The following is an 18,909-nucleotide window of genomic DNA, read 5'->3' on the forward strand; positions in this document are numbered from 1 at the left end:
GGCTTTCCCTAAGACATGGACCCACACCTCCCTCCTGGAGATCTACACCTCTCAAAGTTGGCCCTCTCCTCCTCTTGGTGGAATGGGAACGGGCATGAGAGTTTGGGGTGGAGGAGCAGGGGCTGCAGCCAAAGTTCTAGCGGAACTACTCACTGAAACATCTGCCCCCTGCAGTTAGTCCTTCCTTCCTTGATTCCCCAGGCAGAGTTGGCAAATAAAATCTAGCGATATGGACTCCCGCCCCGAAATGTGCTCCACTCTAGAGCCAGGGACAAGACAATGGAGAGCCCTTCAAGTACTAAGCGCTCCACAGGGGAATAATTGAAGATGGAATAAGATTTCTTGGGTTCTGGTCACCTCCCTCACTAGCCCTCACATCTCCACCCCCATCTCTCAGAAATGTTCTACATACACTTTGAGGGCAAAGGGTGAAGATACAGATGCTTCTGATATCTAATTAGCTGATTTCACCCAAATGCCTTGGGCCTGGAGAATGTACCTCTGCCCCCCCTCACAATCAGGGGTGGAAGAAGGGCTGGGACCTTGGTCAGAGGGATGCTATGGTCTCTGCTGGCTCATATTGGCTGACCACCACCTAGAACTGATAAGGGGATCCAATCACCAGACACCTTCAACCTTTGTTCTTGGTGGAAGCCTCTCATTCACCTCTTCTTCTGCCAGAGCCCTCCAATTGGGAGGGAGAGGGCAGAGGCTGTTTTCTGAATTTATTTTATTGGAGGTAGGGTGTACTCATTGATCTGTACTCAGGAGGGTCACTCTGGGCTCTCATGTTTTCTTCCCCATCTCATTACACATTAACTCAAACAGGGACAAAGTCAACCACTCCTGCCCTCTGACCCTAATACTTATTCCCCTAACCCTCATCTCCTTCGCCCCTGCCCCTGATTTCAACTCCTTTCTCCTTTCTTCTGTTCCCCAATACCTCTCTAACAAGTTGCAGTGAAGGGGGGTACGGTTGGGGAGATGAAATCTACCCATAATGGGACAAAGATACCAAGGACAGAGGGCTTGATATGTCAGAGCTTTCCAGAGAAAAACTAGGAAGCCTGCTTCCTGCAGCATTCAAATCCAAGGACTGCTAGCCCCAGACCCCAAAAGAATGAATCTCAAATAGGCGTGAAGTATTTCTCCCTTGGCCTCCAGGAAGACTTCCCTGCCTCCCACCCATCACAAGTCCCCCATGTGCTTGTCCTCTCCTCCCCCATTTCTCCAACTTGTTTACTCCAACATGGCCTCTGCCCCACCTGACCCCTCCACAGTCCTTATCACTTGACAGGGAGTGGGGAAGCAGACAGGTATATAGCCCCTTCCTCCCCAGCCAGGCCAGGCACAGACAGCAAGGACAGAGACACTGACAAGGTAGGGTAAGGGAGCAAGAGGTGTGGGCAGCATCCAAAGAGGACCAAGTTTTAATTGTGGGAAGGGAGGGAACCAGGTTGGAGTGGGCACCTAGGTAGGGATCACTGCGGAGGGGCTGAAGTCCATTTGGCTTCAGTGTTCTCCCCTATGCCTGACTCTCCCCAGGCCACCTTTCCCACCATTACCACCATGAAGCTGCTTGCAGTGACCGTGCTGCTCCTCACCATCTGCAGCCTTGAAGGTGGGTGTGATATGGAGGGGGTGCCAAGGGGAAGAAGATGCTAGGGGTCCTGGCTACCCATCTGTCTGTGCTCCTATGCCCAGGTCTGGCAACTAGAGGGCTCGAAAGGAAGATCCTTTCCTCTCTAAAGCCCAGAAAGCCTTCCAAAGACCTGGAACTAGAAACCTGTTTGGGGAGGGTGCTGAGAGCCGTGGCTGGGTACTGGCAGAAGTGTGGCAGGGAGGCCAGGACTCATTGCTGGGGACCCAGCTGAGACGACGTATGCGTGTATGTTTCTCTGTGTGTACAGGGTCTTTGGTTCGGAGACAGGTGGAGGAGCAGAGTCTGCAGAGCCTGATCTCTCAATACTTGCACATCGTGACCGACTATGGCAAGGACCTAGTGGAGAAGGCCAAGACCCCGGAGCTCCAGGCTCGTGCCAAGTAAGTCTCAGTGAAAGGGGTTCAGGGACTGGGGGGCTGTAGAGAGAAAGAAGGGAAGATGGGAGGTCCCACAGAAGACTGAGCTTGGGGGTGAGGTTTAGGAAGGATGAAATTTAAATTGGAGATAAAAATTCCTTCGTCACTCCACAGATCCCACTGACCTCTTGGACCGATAGGGGCAGCAGGAACTGGGCTTTGAATTTCTATCTCTAGAGTCTGTTCTTCTGCCCAGTGGAGGGCTTGCATCTCCTCCTAGGAGCTTTGCCATGCCAGGATGGAGCAGGCACTAGAGTTTGGGGACTTGGGTCTCACTTTCCACCACCACCAAGGCCCCTGCCAGTGCCTAGGATCCCTCATACTGACCTCTAATCCCTCATCTATCCAGGGCTTACTTTGAGAAGACACAGGAGCAGCTGACACCCTTGGTCAAGAAGGCTGGAAATGATCTGATTAACTTCTTGAGCAGTTTCATGGAACTCAAAACACAGCCTGCCACCAAGTGAGGTATCCAGACTATTGTCTTCCATCCCCAGCTGGGCCCTAGAACACCCAGTGGCCAGGCCTAGAGCCCGTCTCCCTACCCACTCCTTGTTTTCTACAATAAATATTGAAGGAGTCAATTTGTGAGCCTGGTGTGCTTGGGGACTGGGAGAAGTCAGGGTAGTGGGGGAGGAGTAGGAGGGAGGACAAGAAGAAATCTGCTTCTAGTAGGAGAGGGGTTTTGGTATGAAAGGGTAGAGAAAGGGTTGAAGAGACAAAGGATGGAAATGACAGGGTGGAAGTGCCTGCAATTCTCCAAACCCGAGGAATCTTCCTACAGGCCTGGGAACGGCTCTGCAGTGGAGACTAAAGAGCCTTTGCATTGGACATGGAACTGTGAAAGGCATGAAAGATTCACGAACTGACTCTCTGGACTCCTGGAGGTCACAGGAAATAAGGGCACCCCTCAGAATTTCCTCTTCATTATTCTATGAAGAGGAGAAAGCTTCCCAAAAAAATGAACCCAAAAGTGTCACCCAAGACCCTCCCTTCCCTTCTGAGCCAGGGGAACACTGTGCTTTCCCCCATCTGACAATAAAAGATGTGGTAGGTTCACTCCTCTCCCTAAAAGTGCTCTAATCCTTCCATTAAAAACCTCTCACCTAGACCCCGTCTGGGGAACACCCATTCCAAGCCTCTCTCCCATTATTATCTGGGTGCTATTCATAGAACGGGCCTGGTAGCCATCTTAGAGCCTGGAACTAGTAGACATGATAGCCAGTTAAAGGCCTGACAGGTCTCCAACTTGGTGGACATGTGGGAGTAGAAAAACTTTGGGAGCTGTGATACCTGGATTAAATCAAAATGGAATAGAAATCGGTCTGGGTTGACGCAGGAGACTCACAATCCCAAAATGTAGGGCAAGGGAAAATGAGGCATTTTCCAATAAAAGTTTATTCCCACTTTACCTTTAAAATAGTTACTTCCCTACCCTGTCTCATTGCTCATATCTCATCTGAGATGAGATATTTTCTTCGAATACTGGAGATGGCTCCAATTTCTTCTGTATATTGATCAGTCTCTTCAGTCTGGCCTTCAAAACCCTTACCACTTATAATTACTTGCCTCCCCTTTCTTTCCCAGTATCCATTTTTTTCTCATGTGGCAAAACGTATGGGGACAAAGAGATCTCAGTCTGTCACTTGGACAGGTTAATTAACTTCAAAGACCCTGAATTTCCTCACAGGGTTAGTGAGCAGATCAAATGGTACAATAAGCTGGAAAATAGACTGAAAAGTTGAAGTCACTATGCAGTGCAAAGTATTGTCCAGCACAGGGTGTTGTCAGGGGTAAGCCTGGGGACTCCTGACCCATTCTGACAGGGCTGCTGGGTCAGAGGGAGGACTGGCAGCATCTGATGGGATTCAAATACTTCCAAGGAATCCTGCCTCCTGGCAGAGCTGGAAACAGGATAGGCACTGACAAGGGGGATTCCTTAGCCCCTCACCTATGTGCTTGGAGGAGCCAATCTCCCATCTGAACCTGACTTGTTCCCCTTTGCCTTACTCACCTCCAACCCCTACCTGGCCCTCTAAGGTCCCTCTTGCCCCAGAACCCACTGAAAACTCATTGTTCCCGTAAAACCTTCCATTAGGAACATCACACAAGCCTTTGTCATACCACCCCTTCTGCACATTTGGCTTTTCAGCTACGCTCATGCCCCTATGCATGTACATTGTGAGCTGTGCTGAAGCCCACTCTGATCCAGATTGGTGACTATTTGGGGTTGGACAGCCAGGCTTCCTCACAACTCAACCTTGGTTCAGTTGCCAGACACAGAAGGCCCAACTGGATGCAGAAGTCATTTGTTAGGTTCGAATGTCTCTGAATGTGCCTAGATGCCCAACACATTACTCCCCGCTCCAGCTCCAGGCTAGAGAACCTGGGGGTCAAGGATCTCATCCTTCCCCCAGTCACAGTCAGCATTCATCCCTCAATTGAGCAAAATAGGCCTGAAGTCTATTAGACTTGAGCTCTGCAAGGTCAGGAACTGAGTCTGCCTTACTCAAAACAGTATCTAGCCTAGTGCCTAGTGGAGACTGAATAAATATACAATAAATGAATGAAAGAATAGAGTCCAGTCTGTGGTGGCTTTATTGGTGGTACTCCCTTTACATTGTTTACAGCGAGTTGGGGATGGGGAAGGGTGGAGTGCGGGGGTGAGACTAGAATATAAACATTAATGAATAGCATCTGAGCATAGGTCTTTGACAGGGAGGAGGAACCACTGATGTCCATTAATGGGGGCATAGCGTCATTACAGGGGTAGGGTCAGCTGGCATTACCAGCAGGGAGACGTGTGATGCCAACCATGAGGGCTGGGAGGAGAACCAGGAGCGGAAGAAGGATGTGACCAAGGGCATCTGTTCTAAAGTTACTGTGACGGTTTCTCATGCTTCAGGGTCTCATATGTCTCCTGGTTCCGGGTGCTCAAGCCCTGGAGGTGGAGGCCAGAGGATAGTCAGGAACTTCAGCCCATCACAGGGCTCCCACCCACCCCCACAGACCCTACCCCTTCTGAAGGTCACTCAAAATCCCACCCTCTTCTACTGACTTCCTGCGACTGGGGGGTAGGAGGGGGAGGCAGGTTTACTCACCGTGTAAATGCCATCTGATTTCTGCAGAGGCAAAAGGGCAAGGCATTAGACACCCACACCTCCTTCAGGGCCCCTCAGCATCTTCTTCACCCAGGGAGCTATCTGGCCAGGGGTAGCTAGCCCCCTTGGGCTAGAAGGCACTCACATGGATACTCTGGGGTGTGAATGCACATTTGTCCACAGGGCCACAAACACACATATACACACAACATACAACTCTCTCACATACTCAGTGTCACTCTGCACTTGACTCGTCCTTGTTACCTGCTGAATATTTTACTTGTGACTTTGCTAGGTGGCAGGGTGGGTAGGGTAATGTGGCAGGGGGAGGGTGGGAGGGAGAAAGCTTCCTTTGAAACTTATGCAGATCAGCACCTGAGACTCATGCCCTCCCAGAGGCCCCAGACCCCAAGGCTGAACCCCAAAAGGGCTGAGAATCTGCAAAATTGTTGATACCCAGGTGTGGGAGGGTCCATACCTCATAGTTGGCTACAGCTGCCTTTCGCACCTGGATCTGGAGTAGGGGAAAGGTAATGAGTAAGGCGAAGTTAGCGGCCCATCCCCCTCCCCTCAAAACTGTGGGGAAATCTCTTTTATTCCCTCTCCTTGAAGCCATGCTGCCACCACCCTCCGACTTCTCCTTCCAGCCGTCACCCCACCCTCCCCCAGCTTTACCTTGAGTCGACAGTAGAGCAGGGTGAGGACAATACCATACAAAAACAGGATGGCATCCAGGATATAGCAGAGCTGAGGCTCTCCCAGGGCCGCTGAGGGGAAAGAGAGTGTCCATGGGGTCAGAGGAATCAGGGAAGATCTAGTGCCCAGAGGAGAGAGGGAAAGGGTTCTGGGAGGTAGGACACGGCCTGGAGGGGAGCGTTCCAAAGGAGAAAACTTGATCTTCCCCTCTGGCTTCCTATTTCTCTGACCTATCCCTCTTCTCTCTCACCCTAGGGTAGGGGTAGGGCAGGAATTGTGAAGGGTTCTGTTGGGATGGGGCTGACATGTACTAAGTGTTGAGGACTTCCCTCTCAGCCCCCTCTCTCCCCTTTTTGCACTGCTGGTTCCTCAGGCACCATTGAGCACTTCACAGCCCTCAAGGGACACATCTGAGTTCAATGGCCTAAGACCAAAACCTCAGCCCAGAGGGGTAGGGTGAGGGGAGGCAGTGATAAATTTCAGCAAAGAAACCACAGGAGTGTCTCTGCTAAGTCCTGTGACCTGTGGCTGAGGGCTGGACAGGAAGGATGTGAGCTGGGGAAGAGAGGGAAGGCAATTACTCTATTATTGGTCACCTCATAGCCTCACCCTTATTGCTTTCTGTCCCACCACAAGACACATAAATGTGTAAAAACAAGGTGTCTGCTTTCCCAGGCCTTACAGATGCTGATGGCTCTGCACACAAGGCTGGGCGAGTGTCTTAGCCCAGGCTCCAGGGAATGACCACAAGCTGTATGGATTCCGTCTCTGGGTACTCTGCCCTGTTACTCATTCTGGGCCACTGAGAGAGGAAGTTTTGTGCAATGAAAAAAATCAAATAGGGTCTGAGCTCCAGCCCCTATCTGCTGCAGGCCCCTATCAGGGCTCATGGTCATGTGACTGATATCGGTAGAGTACTTTTTATCCTGTGACGTTCCTTCACATACGCTATTGCATAAATCTCAAAACTACCCTGTGAGGGAAACATCATCGCCATTTTACCGATGACGAAACCAAGGCCGGGAAAAGCTAAGTAACTCATTTGGGGCCAGAGTTAGTAACAGAGCTGGAACTCAAATCCAGGTTTTCTGCTTTCAAAGCTCGTGCCTTTTCCTTCATGCCTCAGAGCCCCTGCTCCCTCCTCATCTCATGGCAGCAGACTGGCTGCTCACTTAGCCCTTCCCTCTAGCTTCACAGCTGGCCTGGTGGATCTCCCCAGTCGATCTCTTTCAATCTCCCCAGTTTCCCTTAAGTTTCACTAACCCTTCCTCCCCAACACCCAGCTGTAACGATCCCTCTTCAAAACACATACACACACGCCCTTCCAGTATAGACAACCCAGAGAGCAAGAAGTGAGAGTTTGTAAATAGAGGAGCGGAGCCTTAGAGCTGTTGAGACCTTCCCATTTCTGCCTCTATTTCTCAGCTGGTGCTCAGGTCACTAGAATTGGGCACTTCACGCTGCCCACCCTCACATCAGCTCTTGACAGGATGGTATGTTAGTGATGACCCACAGAAGCAGCAATACCATCTGTGCATCTTGACTATCCTTGCCTCACTCCCAAGCACAAGGACAGGCCCCTGCCTTCCTAAAGGGGGTTTTATAAATATTATTTAACCAGCTAGAGGTCAGCTCCCAGTGGACAAGACCAAAGGCACCCACAGGAAATGCTGGTCATGGGAAATGGAGCTTTTCCCCAGACCAGCTTTTCAAGTCATACCACCACTCTCCTCCCTTGCCAAATGGAAGCCTTACACATCAATCCTGAAAAAGTTAAGGGGACAAGAAAGGAGGGAACTATGTCTCTTGCACCCTGACGGGGACTCGATATGACCAGGCTCAGGGTCTCTGGGCCCATTGGCCCACTGCCCGCCTTCCTCTGTCTTTCCCTGCCTTGGCCCTCAGAAACATGCCCTCGATTCCCACCCTGGAGCCCAGCTCACTGTCCCTCACCAAACCCTCTCACCTGCTTGGTCAACCAAAAGGAGTAAGAGCAAGACCACTGCTGGAACCATCTTGGGCAGGCGGCTGAAGGGCCGAGAGCCAGGATCGGACGCTCTGCTGGCACTGCGCAGCTGTGCTCGGCGAGCGCCTCCCTGACCACAGAGTTCCCCCCTTCCTGCCACGCCTTCCCCCAAGCTTTGGCCCCTTCCCCTTCCTGCACTAGAGGCCGGGCGGCTCCCGGAAGGGCCAACTAAGGGAGCTAGATCTGAGCTCTCACGCCTCAGTCCTTCAGTGACCAAGGTCCTACTGCCACAGAAAGCGGGGACTCCCGTGCTTGGGAAAGGCTGTCTAAATCTGCCATCTCTCTCCAGCCCTGTACCACATGTTATCACTCATGTGATAAACTGCCCCTCGAGATTCCCTGAGACCCCACGATAGCCCTATCCCTACCCCCTGGAACTTTACCCCCAGTCTTGATTTGAGTTTACCAATTTGTATAGACAGCAGAGCTTGGGCAGGGGGGAACTAAGGGGAAAAGAGGAAATGGAGAATGGAGAAGTGGAAAGGACAAGAGTCAGAGAAAGGGGCGGAGATGAACAGGAAAAACTGCTAAGAACTCAGTCTAACAGAGAAGTGGAGGGTCAAACAACACTAAGTTTTCCATCAAAATGAAAGACAATAAGATACTGAAAAAGACATACTAGAAGTTTGGGCATAGGGGCCAGAAGGTGGCTAATTTATTTTAATGTCTCCTTTTCTAATACATGCACAGAAAGCCTGACAGCTCAGTGCTCATGTTCACGTACATGTACACACAGAGTCCCATTTCCAACGACAGGCAGGCTCCACAGAGGAAGCTGACGGGCAGGGAGATCAAATGCTTTCCTCTGCTCACCGATCTACTTCTCCAAACACAATATCTTGGGTACCTAGGAGGTCAGGGGGAGGAGAGAAAAAGTGGTGTTACAAAGAATCCAGAACTCAATACTGTGCCCAAAAGATTAAGGATCTAAGGCCATGCCCATAGTCTCTGCTGAACAGGAAGTGTTCAGTTTCTGTTCCCAATTAGGGTCTCAAACCCCTTGTCTAGGACATCTCTACAATAGGCCTTGTACCTATGATGGCAACGACGTCTGCCAACATGTGTCCCTTAGACATCTTGTCCAAACCGGCCTGGAGAGATTGAGATAGCAACAATGTTAGGCAAGATTAGCAGGGTCGGAGAAGGAAGGAAGGTTCATAAAAATCTCAACCGAGGTCAGTAATTATTGGATTCCTTTATTGGAGTTAGAGTCATTTGGGTTGGTTCTTACCAGATGGGCAAAACCAGGAGCCTTGATCTTGCACCGATAAGGGCGGCTGCTGCCATCAGACACCAGGTACACCCCAAACTCTCCCTGTCCAAGAAAGAAGGTTGGCTGCCTCCATCAACAGGAAGAACATTTTTCTCTGCCAACAAAACCTCTCCTTTCACCCTCATGTCCTGTCACTGATGAACAAGCATTTATTTGAACATCTGTCTCCAGTCACCAACTCCACATACTGTCTTTTTCTTCCCTTTTCTCCTCACCTTAGGAGCCTCAATGGCAGTGTATGTGGCCCCTGGAGGAACTTGGTAGCCCTCAGTATACAACTTAAAGTGATGAATCAGTGACTCCATAGAAGTCTGGAGAGAGAGAAAAACAAGAGCATCAATAAGCCAGATCCAAGGGCCGGACCGGTAATATAGCGGTTAAGTGTGTGTGCTCCGCTACGGCGGCCCGAGGGGTCACAGGTTCGGATCCCAGGCACGCACCTACGCACGGCTTGTCAAGCCATCCCGTGGCGGCGTCCCATATAAAGTAGAGGAAGATGGGCACGGATGTTAGCCCAGGGCCAATCTTCCTCGGCAAAAAGAGGAGGACTGGCATTGGATGTTAGCTCAGGGCTGATCTTCCTCACAAAAAAAAGACAAGCCATATCCAAACTGTTTCGTAGGCCTTCCCCCAGCACAGGAAATAATCTCTACCCTTAGGGAGACTCAAAACCCACATGTAAGTCAGTGAGCAGAGAAGATCAGAATAAGAGAGGAGACTATGGGAGGTTAAGAATCTTATACAGTGGGTTCTTTGAAAAAACAAAACTGAAAAGTAGGATTTAATCCAAAGATACTTCTCCCCGGTTGCTGGCCCCTTTCCAAGACCTCTTTTCCCTCTCCCTGTAGCCAACCTTCATCTCCGCTCGCTTAGGTGGAGACACTTTGGCATCATCAACTTTGATCTCTCCAGCAGGCATCTTGTTCAGACACTGTGAGATGATTCGAAGAGACTGGCGCATCTCCTCCACCCGACACAGGTACCTGAAGTAGATGAGACAGATTCAGAACAAGAGAACAACTGTCAGAGGATCAGATATGAGGCTGGGAGGGATGCCCTTGGCCAACCTGAAAAGTGCTAGTTAACTTGCCTCATTTTTTTCTCCTACAACAGCATCTCTGCTTGGCTTGGACACCCATATAAAACCAACAGTCTTCTGATTCTAGTTTTGGGTCCTTCCCCAAATCCTCTCCTAATTTTCTCAGGCCATGTCCTGTAGTATTTCCCCACTTTAATTACCCTCAAACACTTTCTGGACTACGGAATGGGTGAGAGAAAAACTGATGCTTAAAGAAAACAGTAGCAAGTCTTATTCAGGGCCAGTAAACAAGAATGGAATTTGAAGCTTAGAATCTAGTGGAAAGAGTACTGGATCAGGAGGATTCTAGTCTCAAGCACTACTGACAGAATAATTCCAGGCTAATCTCGAACTTTTATGCCTCAGCTTTCTTAGCTATCAAGTGCAGCCAAAACTAGTTCTATCTAAGACATAAGGATAACGTGAGGGTAAAATAAGGCATCACATATGTCAAAGTGCTTTGAAAAGCAACCTAGTTTAACACACATAAGAGCTCCAATAGATATTGGAATGTATGGGAAAGAAGAAAGTAGCCAAGAGAAAAATTAAATAGGGGCAACTAGCTCGACAATGAGCTAAGAAAGGATTTGGGCCTCACCTATCATAGCAGTCCCCTCTAGAGCCAAGAGGAACATCAAACTCCACTTGGTCATAAACATCATAGGGCTGGGTCTTCCGCAGGTCCCACTGGATGCCTGAACCCCGGAGCATCACTCCACTGTAGAGAGTATAATGGGAACAAGGGTCACTTTCCACAAACCAGGAAAAGAGGCACACTGTCTTCCTTGGTCTTCCCTTTCCCTCCCCCATACTCTGGGCATGGGATACAAACTCAGAACATGGCAAGGAAGGTGCCACATACTCCTGAAGCCAAAATGTCAGGCCGGAACCACCCCCCATCCCTAAGGAGGGAAGTCTTATTCCTCCCACCTAAAACCATAGTTAAGTGCGTCTTCTGCTGTTACAACCCCAATGTCGACTGTCCGATTTCGCCAGATTCTATTGTTGGTCAGCATCTGTTGATCAAGAAAATTGGTGTGTGAACACTCTTCATAACTCCCTTCAAACACCTCTGTATTTCTTTACAACTGGGGACTAAAACCCCACAAGCCCTTCTTGAGGGGAAAAGGGGGATTTTTCCCACTGACTCCTCTCTTACCTCCTCTAACTCATCAATTCGAAGAGAGAAGTTCTTAGAAAACTCATAAATGTCATCCATAAGCCCAAGAGGTAGGTCCTAGAAGCCAAATGAAGGATGATAGTGAGTACAGCAGAGCCTCCACTGAGGGCCAGCTCAGCCTCCCAGCCCAGGGCTACAAGATTAGCAGTTCCATCAGCCAGCACTGCCCTCCAGTGGCCACAGAGGATACAGGCATGGACTGGAAGTTCAGGGAGGCAGGGGAGCCTGCTCACCTGGTGCACACCTCCTGGCCGGATGTAAGCAGCATGCATCCGCGCCCCAGACACTCGCTCGTAGAATTCAAACATCTTGATAGGACACACTGGGAATTAGTGACAAAGTCCTGGCCCCCTAAGTCCAACAACATGGTGGTGCACTTCTCCGCCCCCTGCCTTCTTGTGCCCAACCAACCCCTCAGGACAGAGTTCCTTAAGAATATAACCCAGGTTAAATATCTTCTCCTCCTAAATGTTCTCCCTATGTTCTCTCTCTCTTTTTAATCTTGTCTCCTTCATACCTTCTCCATTTCCCTTATCTCCTTCCCTGTTTCTACCCTTTCCTCCTCTTACCTTCTCCCTTTCTTCAAACATCCAGAAGAAAGGAGTCATGGCCCCAATGTCCAGGGCATGTGTGGTCACAGCCATGATGTGGTTCAAAAGTCGTGTGATTTCTCCAAACAGCACTGTAGAGAGGTGAAGACAAGGATATAGGAGCCAAGGATCCAGGCTGACAGAGCAGTTCTGGGTAAGAGCCCGGGGTCTGCATACTAAGCTTGAGTTCAGTGCTCCTAAGACGGAGAATGGAAGGGTGGTGGGGGCACTGCTGTACTCATAGTGGACCGTAGAAGGGGATGGGGCATACCTCGGATCCACTGTGCCCGGGGTGGAGGCTGGATGTTAAGCAACTTCTCCACAGCCAGTGAGTAGGCCTGTTCATTACACATCATGGACACATAGTCTAGCCGGTCAAAGTATGGAAGGGCCTGTGAAGAGGGGGAAGTCTGGGTCACATATAACAGGCCCAGGAGCCCTCAGCCTGGCTGCCAGAAGCATTGCTCTCAGTGGGCATAAAAGGTCGGTACTGCACAAGCCTTCCCAGTCTCAGGAGCCCTGGCAAGGCCAGATGAAACATCCCAATATCCAGTGGTATACTAGTAAATGTTTAAAAGCCAGCTCTCCAAAGAGGTCGTGTTTGCCAATTTCCATGGTGAAAATACTCCTACCAGAGCCAATTTTAAGCTACCAAGATTACATAACTGAACACAGCACTGGGCAGAGTAGCACACTGTTATAAAGTATTTCCACCATACAAATACAATAAAAGTAAATATCTCAAGAGCACAGCATAGTAAAATGTAGTAAAATAAGGAAGTGATAAGTTTTGAGTACTTCTTACTTTGGTTTTTAATATCATGTATTAAATCGTAAGCTAATATAATTTACTTTTTAATAATGGCTGTGTTTAACAATTGACTCACAAAATTCCTGAAAATTAACAATCTGTTCTTATAAGCCAGGATGAGCTGGCTCCAGTACACCACTGCCAACAGTCCTGGTCCGAGTGACGCCTCTGTCAAAGAGGAGTGCTCCTCTGAGATACTGAAGGAGAAAGGTTAATCAGTCTTAGGACTATCTGGAAGTGAGGGACTTGAGGAAAACAGAGCACCGAGAAGGATGGGATTGGTTTCTGGTAGGAATGGTTGGGTAGAAATGGTTCTTCCCCCAGAATGCCAAGAAAAGCTAAGTCCTCATTGTGCGCCAAACTAGCTTCAGCTTACAGGAAGGAGGCGGATCTAAGACATCCTTCTTTGGGACAGCCAGTTCTCGTCCTGATGTCATTGTGACATGGGATAATGCTACTGGGGTTAACTCCATGGACTCTGGGACCAGAAACCATCACTGCCTGGACTCTCTGGGGGAATCACATTCTAGTCAGCTCATTCTAAATCTTAACCCCATCATCCTCTGTTATCAAGAACTTTCTTCATGACAGTAAGAAAAAAACTTCAGATTCCTATCCCAGATTCAATTCCTTCAAATCTGACCCTCACCACTAGGGTCACAGAGTTCTCTTAAAAACGGCAAACTCTGTCATAAACTCCCTCCCGGTCACTCTGACTCACTGAGTATTTCGAAAACAAACTTAGACAGCTGGAAGATACAAGAATCAGCTGTTAATCCTTGGAAGCTGACGTCTCTCTCCTCTTTCCCTGCCCCTAGGGACGCCAGCTTTGACGTACTAGTATGACAGAAGAGCAGGGAAACTGAGGCACTAGAGTAAGGGTAACGGGGCCAGCCAAAAGTCAGCCAGAGAAAAGCTGGGCATGTAGCTCTGACTCCAAGCATTTCCGCTGGATAAATCAAATCCAGATGATTCAAGTCAAGCATCATCGCCTGCCACATCCCTTCATCTTCCCAACCAAGACCGTCCTAATAACCTCAACGGGCTACTCCCCTCAACACCTTCCTCCTCTGGGGTTTTGGGGCAGCAAACTGGCAAAGTCCCAGGCTAAAGCATCCCCAGGTCGTGTCAACAGGCCCCTGTGCACCCCCCACACCTGCAGATAGGTCTTGTATTCAATGAGCTTCTCAGTGCCTCGGTGCAGCAGCCCGATGTGAGGGTCACACTTCCGCACCATTTCCCCACTCAATTCCATCACTAGTCGCAGGACTCCATGGGCTGCTGGGTGCTGGGGGCCAAAGTTCAGGGTCAGGTTCGACACCATTGTGTCCTTTGGAGGGTCCACATCTGAGAAGTGGGAAATAGTTCAGAGCCAAATGGTAATTCCCTTGAGAACCCCCAAGAGACAGCAGGACCTCTCCCTATAGATCTTCCATCTCACCATTCCATACTCTGTTAATTTCCTCATCTCCAACATAACCAGGAAGCCCATTAGATGGGAAAAAGGGAAGGGAGATCTAAGCTTTCTGATGAGGGGGACCATGAACATCTTTCCATGTCTCCCAGAATACTTTTTTAAAAATAATAATAATAATGATAATAGATAAAACTTATATAGCCCTTATTACATGCCAGGTACTAATCTAAGCACTTACTTATTTTAATTAATTTAATTCTCACAACAATCATATGAGTAGTAGGTACTATTATTATCCCCATTTTATTGGAGAAACTAAGGCCAGGAAGGGTAAGTGACTTCTCATAGAGTTAGTAAGTGGCAGAGCCAGGATTTAACTAGTCTGTTCAGCTCCAGGGTCCACACTCGTAACCATTATGATATACTGCCCTCCAAATGTATTTGATGAATGGCCAACCAAGCACAAAATGTATACTTAATTCTTACCACTACCAAATGACAGTTTTTACCCTCAAGAAGCTTATAATTTAATTTGGGAAATAAGTACACGTGAGAAACTAGTAACACAGGTCCAATTTACAAGTTACCAAGTAAGCGGCCTAGCTAGTACGTATTGAAAGGTAACTGGAAATGCCTTTGAAAGTTTTTTAGCAAGAGAATGACTGACATGGTAAAATGATGTTTGGGGAAGATGAAGGTGACGACATTGTATAGGATAGCTGGAGGGGGACTAGATCAATGGCAGGAACGCAAGGAAAAGACTCCTCAAAAAATGAAGGTCTAATACAAATAAATCTGAACAAGAGAGGCAGAGATGACCAGATGTGAAATATTATGAAAGAATCTGCATGGTTTGGTGACTTATTGGACGTAGACATGGAGGGCAAGAGAGAGAAAAGAGCCAAAGATGACTAAAAAGTTTCAATCCTGAGGGAATAGAAGAAAGGGGGTGCCACAGATCAAAATCAAAAAGTCACAAGGAAGAGCTAGTTTTGATGGGGAAAAAAATGTTTTGTATTCAGGAAGGTTTCATTTGGGTGCCAGCGGGAAAATCACCTTGTCCATTGAGGGAAATGGAAATATACTGAACCTCTGGAAAAAGATAAAGCTAAAGGTATAAATTTAGTAGGTACCTTCAAGGGTTGGCTGGAATCTACTCTTTCTTTTCTCCTGGAATGTTCTTCCTTTCCTTCTCTACTTGACAAATACTTTCTAGTATCAGTATTATTATGTTTGTTGAATTGCATGGTGAAAGAAGCAAAAAGGGTGGGGGCTAAAACTTGCCTAAGACAGAGAGCTCAAGAGCGCTTACAAATCATCTCGGGCCGGCGTCGGTGTGGGTTGGGACAGCAGCTGTGGGCACTTACCATTCCAAGGTGGAGGCTTCCAGTGGGCTGTTTCCTTGGTGGGATACATGACAGCTCCCCCAAACTGCTCTGCCCATTCCACATCTGGCTGCCATTGCCGAGCACCTCTGGGGAGTTAAAGACAGATCCTAGACAAAGGGCCTGAACAGTTCTTGGTTCCTCTATTCCCATTCACTCGCAAGTCGGCCCAGGGAAGGGTGTCTTGGATTCGTCAACGCCAAGTCAGTCACACAGAGTTAGTGTAGCTTTGGCAGAACAAGCTGCAACTCTGGAGGTTCCATTCCTACAAACAACTTATTCCTGGAATCTCCTCACCCCTCATCCCTGTGCGTGCAAGGCTGGGAATCCTAGCTCCTTCAAATTCTCCTCATATTCATATTTCCTTCTGGTGAATATGAATGCGAGAAAGGTGTTTAGTCAAGGTCAACCGAAGACTAAGAAAAGAAACGGGGGGTGGGGCATGCTGGCTCCTTGGCTCAGCTCAAGTCCGCCCAGAGCAGCAGCGGTGCTTTCCTCTTCTCCCACAGTGTTTAAGGAGACTTTTCACCAGCCGCAACCCGCCCGTGATGGAGTTCGGGGTTTGCGAGAAGCAGCAGAGAGTAAGGTGAAGGTGACACCATCACTAACATTGAGGGGCAGGGTCTCCGCTCAACTGATTTCACCCCTGGCAGGACGAGCTCAAGACCCTCTTCCCTCCCTCAACCAGAGCAGGCGCCACTGCATCCTGGAGCTCGAGACAGCCGACCTGGGCGAGGGGTCACAGGCCTGAGTCATTCTTTCCTAGGGGGTCACAGGGCCTGTGCAGCCCCCAGATTCGAGAAACTCTAGCCTTGGGGACAGCGCGTCGAGGGCTGCCCTGGGTCTCACCTGCTGGGCTGAAGCGGCAGTCTGGCCCCAGCCCCGGGCCGCAGCCCTTGGGCCGCGATGCCGCGGAGGCTGCACAGAGCCCGCAGCGCCGCCATCTTACCGCTGCAGACTGAGGGGAGGAGAACCGGCCGGAAGTGCCTCCTGCGCGCCTCCCTGAGGGCTTCTCGTCTATTGGCACAATGCAGCCGCCCTCTTGGAAGCTGGCGGGGTCGCCGACCGGGTTCTGCGCCTCGGCGTCACTTTCGTTTAAATACCGGAGGCTGAGGGCGGTTCTGCGCACTCCTCCGACTGGCTTTTCCAAGCGTGAGCTCGAGGCACTGCTGCCAGGAGCAACGCTGCACCGCGCTCTCCCGCAGAGCCCGCCCGTGTGCCTTAGAAAGTGCCCGGCGCCGGCCCGGCGCACGCGCGCAGAGTCCTTCCCCACTCCCCCGCCTGGCCGCCTTGTGTTGTAGTCCTGCTTTCGCGTTGTGTCCGAGCAAGCGCGGGGTAGCCCCAGGCCTTGCCAATTACCTCCTCGTCCCCGAACCCAAAAGATTCGGAGCAGGGGAAGCTAGCTAATTTCCAGATGGCTTAATAGGTTAGGGAAAAGGGCCAAAGTGGAGCTGGGCGAGTCCGAGAGCTCCCGTCAAACCAACGAAAAAAGTAGGAAGCCAAGGCCACCAGCATTGAAGCGGGCTGCCGGGGTGTGTAGGGGCCACCGCTCCCCAGATGAGGCGGGGAGGTCCCCTATGGGTGACCCTAATACCTGCCAGGCTTCCAGAACCTACAGAATTACAGACCCAGGAAGTGCCCTTAGAAATGCCTCGCACCCCAATTCCATCCTGGGTCAGTCTCTTTTCCCTCCTGTCTTTCTGACTCTGTCTCAGTCCTGGCCAAAGGCATAGAAATGTGGTAGCACCAGGAGTCTGATCCCAATTCTGTATGGAAGGTACAAAGAGTTTTCCAGCCTTGGAGGCTAGTTCCTGTTCTTGCCCTCTGCCTCCAAGCCCAGCTCCAGCTGGGCCACCCGTTGAGTTTGCACAGCCCTCCCACTCTGAGCCTGGAAAGAGGCCTTCCCCAGATCTCCCCCAACAGGGTCCCTGGGACACAGCCCACCAGCAGTGCAGCAGGGTGGGGCAGACAAACCAGGCAAGTGGCAGAGACAGGGAACTCTTAGCTACCGGGAAAGAGGGGAAAGCCAGACTTCTAGCCTGGGAGTTGACCTAATGGGAACCGTACCAAAGGGTGAGGCCATATCCCTGGCTGTGGGAACTGACTGGGACCTGGGTAGACTGGGCAGCCCCCACAGAGCCCTGCAGAGGCTCTGCCTCCCTGGACCTCTCATCCCCCCTTCCCTGGGCCTTCTCTCCCTCTGTAGTTGGAACACAGTAAATGTGATGGTGGGGGAGGGCGATGGGGGGACTGCATTTATTTGCCCTAAGCCAGCCTGAGAGAAGTCAGGATAGACTCTGGGCTGCTTGGCCGTGGGGGCAACTTGAGCTGGGACTGGGGTGAGGGCTCCTGGGGGGGCTGCCTAGGACACTGCATCTTTTGTGCCTTCTCCCTGCTGCCAACACCCCCCCACACACTGCTGCTGCAACTCTAAGACCCTTTGTCTCTCACTGCTTAGTCACCCCCTTTGTCCTCATCTCAGATGGGGGGGTGGAAAGAGGCCATAAGAGTCCTCTGGTGATAGCTCCTCTTGCCCCTGCCCCTTCTGGTCTCCCATCCTTTGTCTGACTCGTGAAGCCCCAACCCCCTCCACTTAGGGCCAGGGTCAGGGCGTGTGGTGGGTCAAGAGGTGGGTCTGGCAGTTACAAGGGGGTGGGTGATACAGGAAGTGATGGGCACCAGGGCAGATATTAGTGACCTGAGCAGGAAAGGAGGGGAAAGGGAAGTATTCTGGCGGATATGATGTGGGGGACAGGAGGTGACAAGGCAGAGAGTGACTAGAGGAATGGGGGCAGGGACAGGTGGTCTGCCTCTGGGAAAGGAAAGGGACTGCTGACTGCCCTCTCCTTCCTGGGGATATCCTGGGGAAAGGAGTGGCCAGAGCATGGGGTGAGCAGAAAGTGCCCCTACTTCTGAACCCTTTCCTTCCTTGCCTTGATAGTCCGCCCCCAAGACCTCTTTGCTGAGTTCTCTCTGCTCCAGAACCAAGGGAATCAGTTTGCTTCTTCTCCGTAGCACTACCTCTTCCTCCCCAGGCACTGTCCCCATCCCGGGCACTGGGTTCCATTTCTCTCAGTACCCTAATTTCCCTGTATACACAATGCTGCCTCCACCCTCTCCTTGTCCCATTGGGAATGAGAAATAAAAGATTACTAGATATTCCAGGAACGATTGGGTTCTCAGGACGAGGTGGGGCCAGAAAAAGGAGCCAGATGGGGATTCCCTCAGATAGATTGACACTTGGTGCCTCTGGGTTCCTGAGAAAGCAAGTCT

The 18,909-nt window shown here is 50.3% G+C and overlaps 2 protein-coding genes across 2 annotated transcripts; both read right to left on the reverse strand.

Moving 5' to 3' along the window:
* Positions 1-4,659: 4,659 nt before the first annotated feature.
* FCER1G (Fc epsilon receptor Ig) lies at positions 4,660-7,997 on the reverse strand. Its single transcript, XM_004443688.3, has 5 exons — positions 7,843-7,997; positions 5,856-5,947; positions 5,659-5,694; positions 5,181-5,201; positions 4,660-5,020 (listed from the first exon to the last, which is right to left on the reverse strand). Exons 1-5 carry the CDS (start codon positions 7,889-7,891, stop codon positions 4,958-4,960), a joined length of 261 nt encoding a protein of 86 aa, XP_004443745.1. The 5' UTR covers positions 7,892-7,997; the 3' UTR covers positions 4,660-4,957.
* A 536-nt stretch (positions 7,998-8,533) lies between these two features.
* Positions 8,534-16,816, reverse strand: NDUFS2 (NADH:ubiquinone oxidoreductase core subunit S2). Its single transcript, XM_004443686.3, has 14 exons — positions 16,486-16,816; positions 15,619-15,725; positions 13,991-14,181; positions 12,295-12,415; positions 12,003-12,115; positions 11,667-11,741; positions 11,413-11,490; positions 11,184-11,269; positions 10,852-10,971; positions 10,029-10,158; positions 9,391-9,486; positions 9,134-9,217; positions 8,936-8,993; positions 8,534-8,749 (listed from the first exon to the last, which is right to left on the reverse strand). Exons 1-14 carry the CDS (start codon positions 16,578-16,580, stop codon positions 8,712-8,714), a joined length of 1,392 nt encoding a protein of 463 aa, XP_004443743.1. The 5' UTR covers positions 16,581-16,816; the 3' UTR covers positions 8,534-8,711.
* Between the last annotated feature and the right edge of the window lie 2,093 nt (positions 16,817-18,909).

The sequence above is a fragment of the Ceratotherium simum genome, chromosome 2, assembly GCF_057802395.1.
Source record: "Ceratotherium simum simum isolate JZ-2026a chromosome 2, ASM5780239v1, whole genome shotgun sequence".
Lineage (NCBI taxonomy): Eukaryota > Metazoa > Chordata > Mammalia > Perissodactyla > Rhinocerotidae > Ceratotherium > Ceratotherium simum.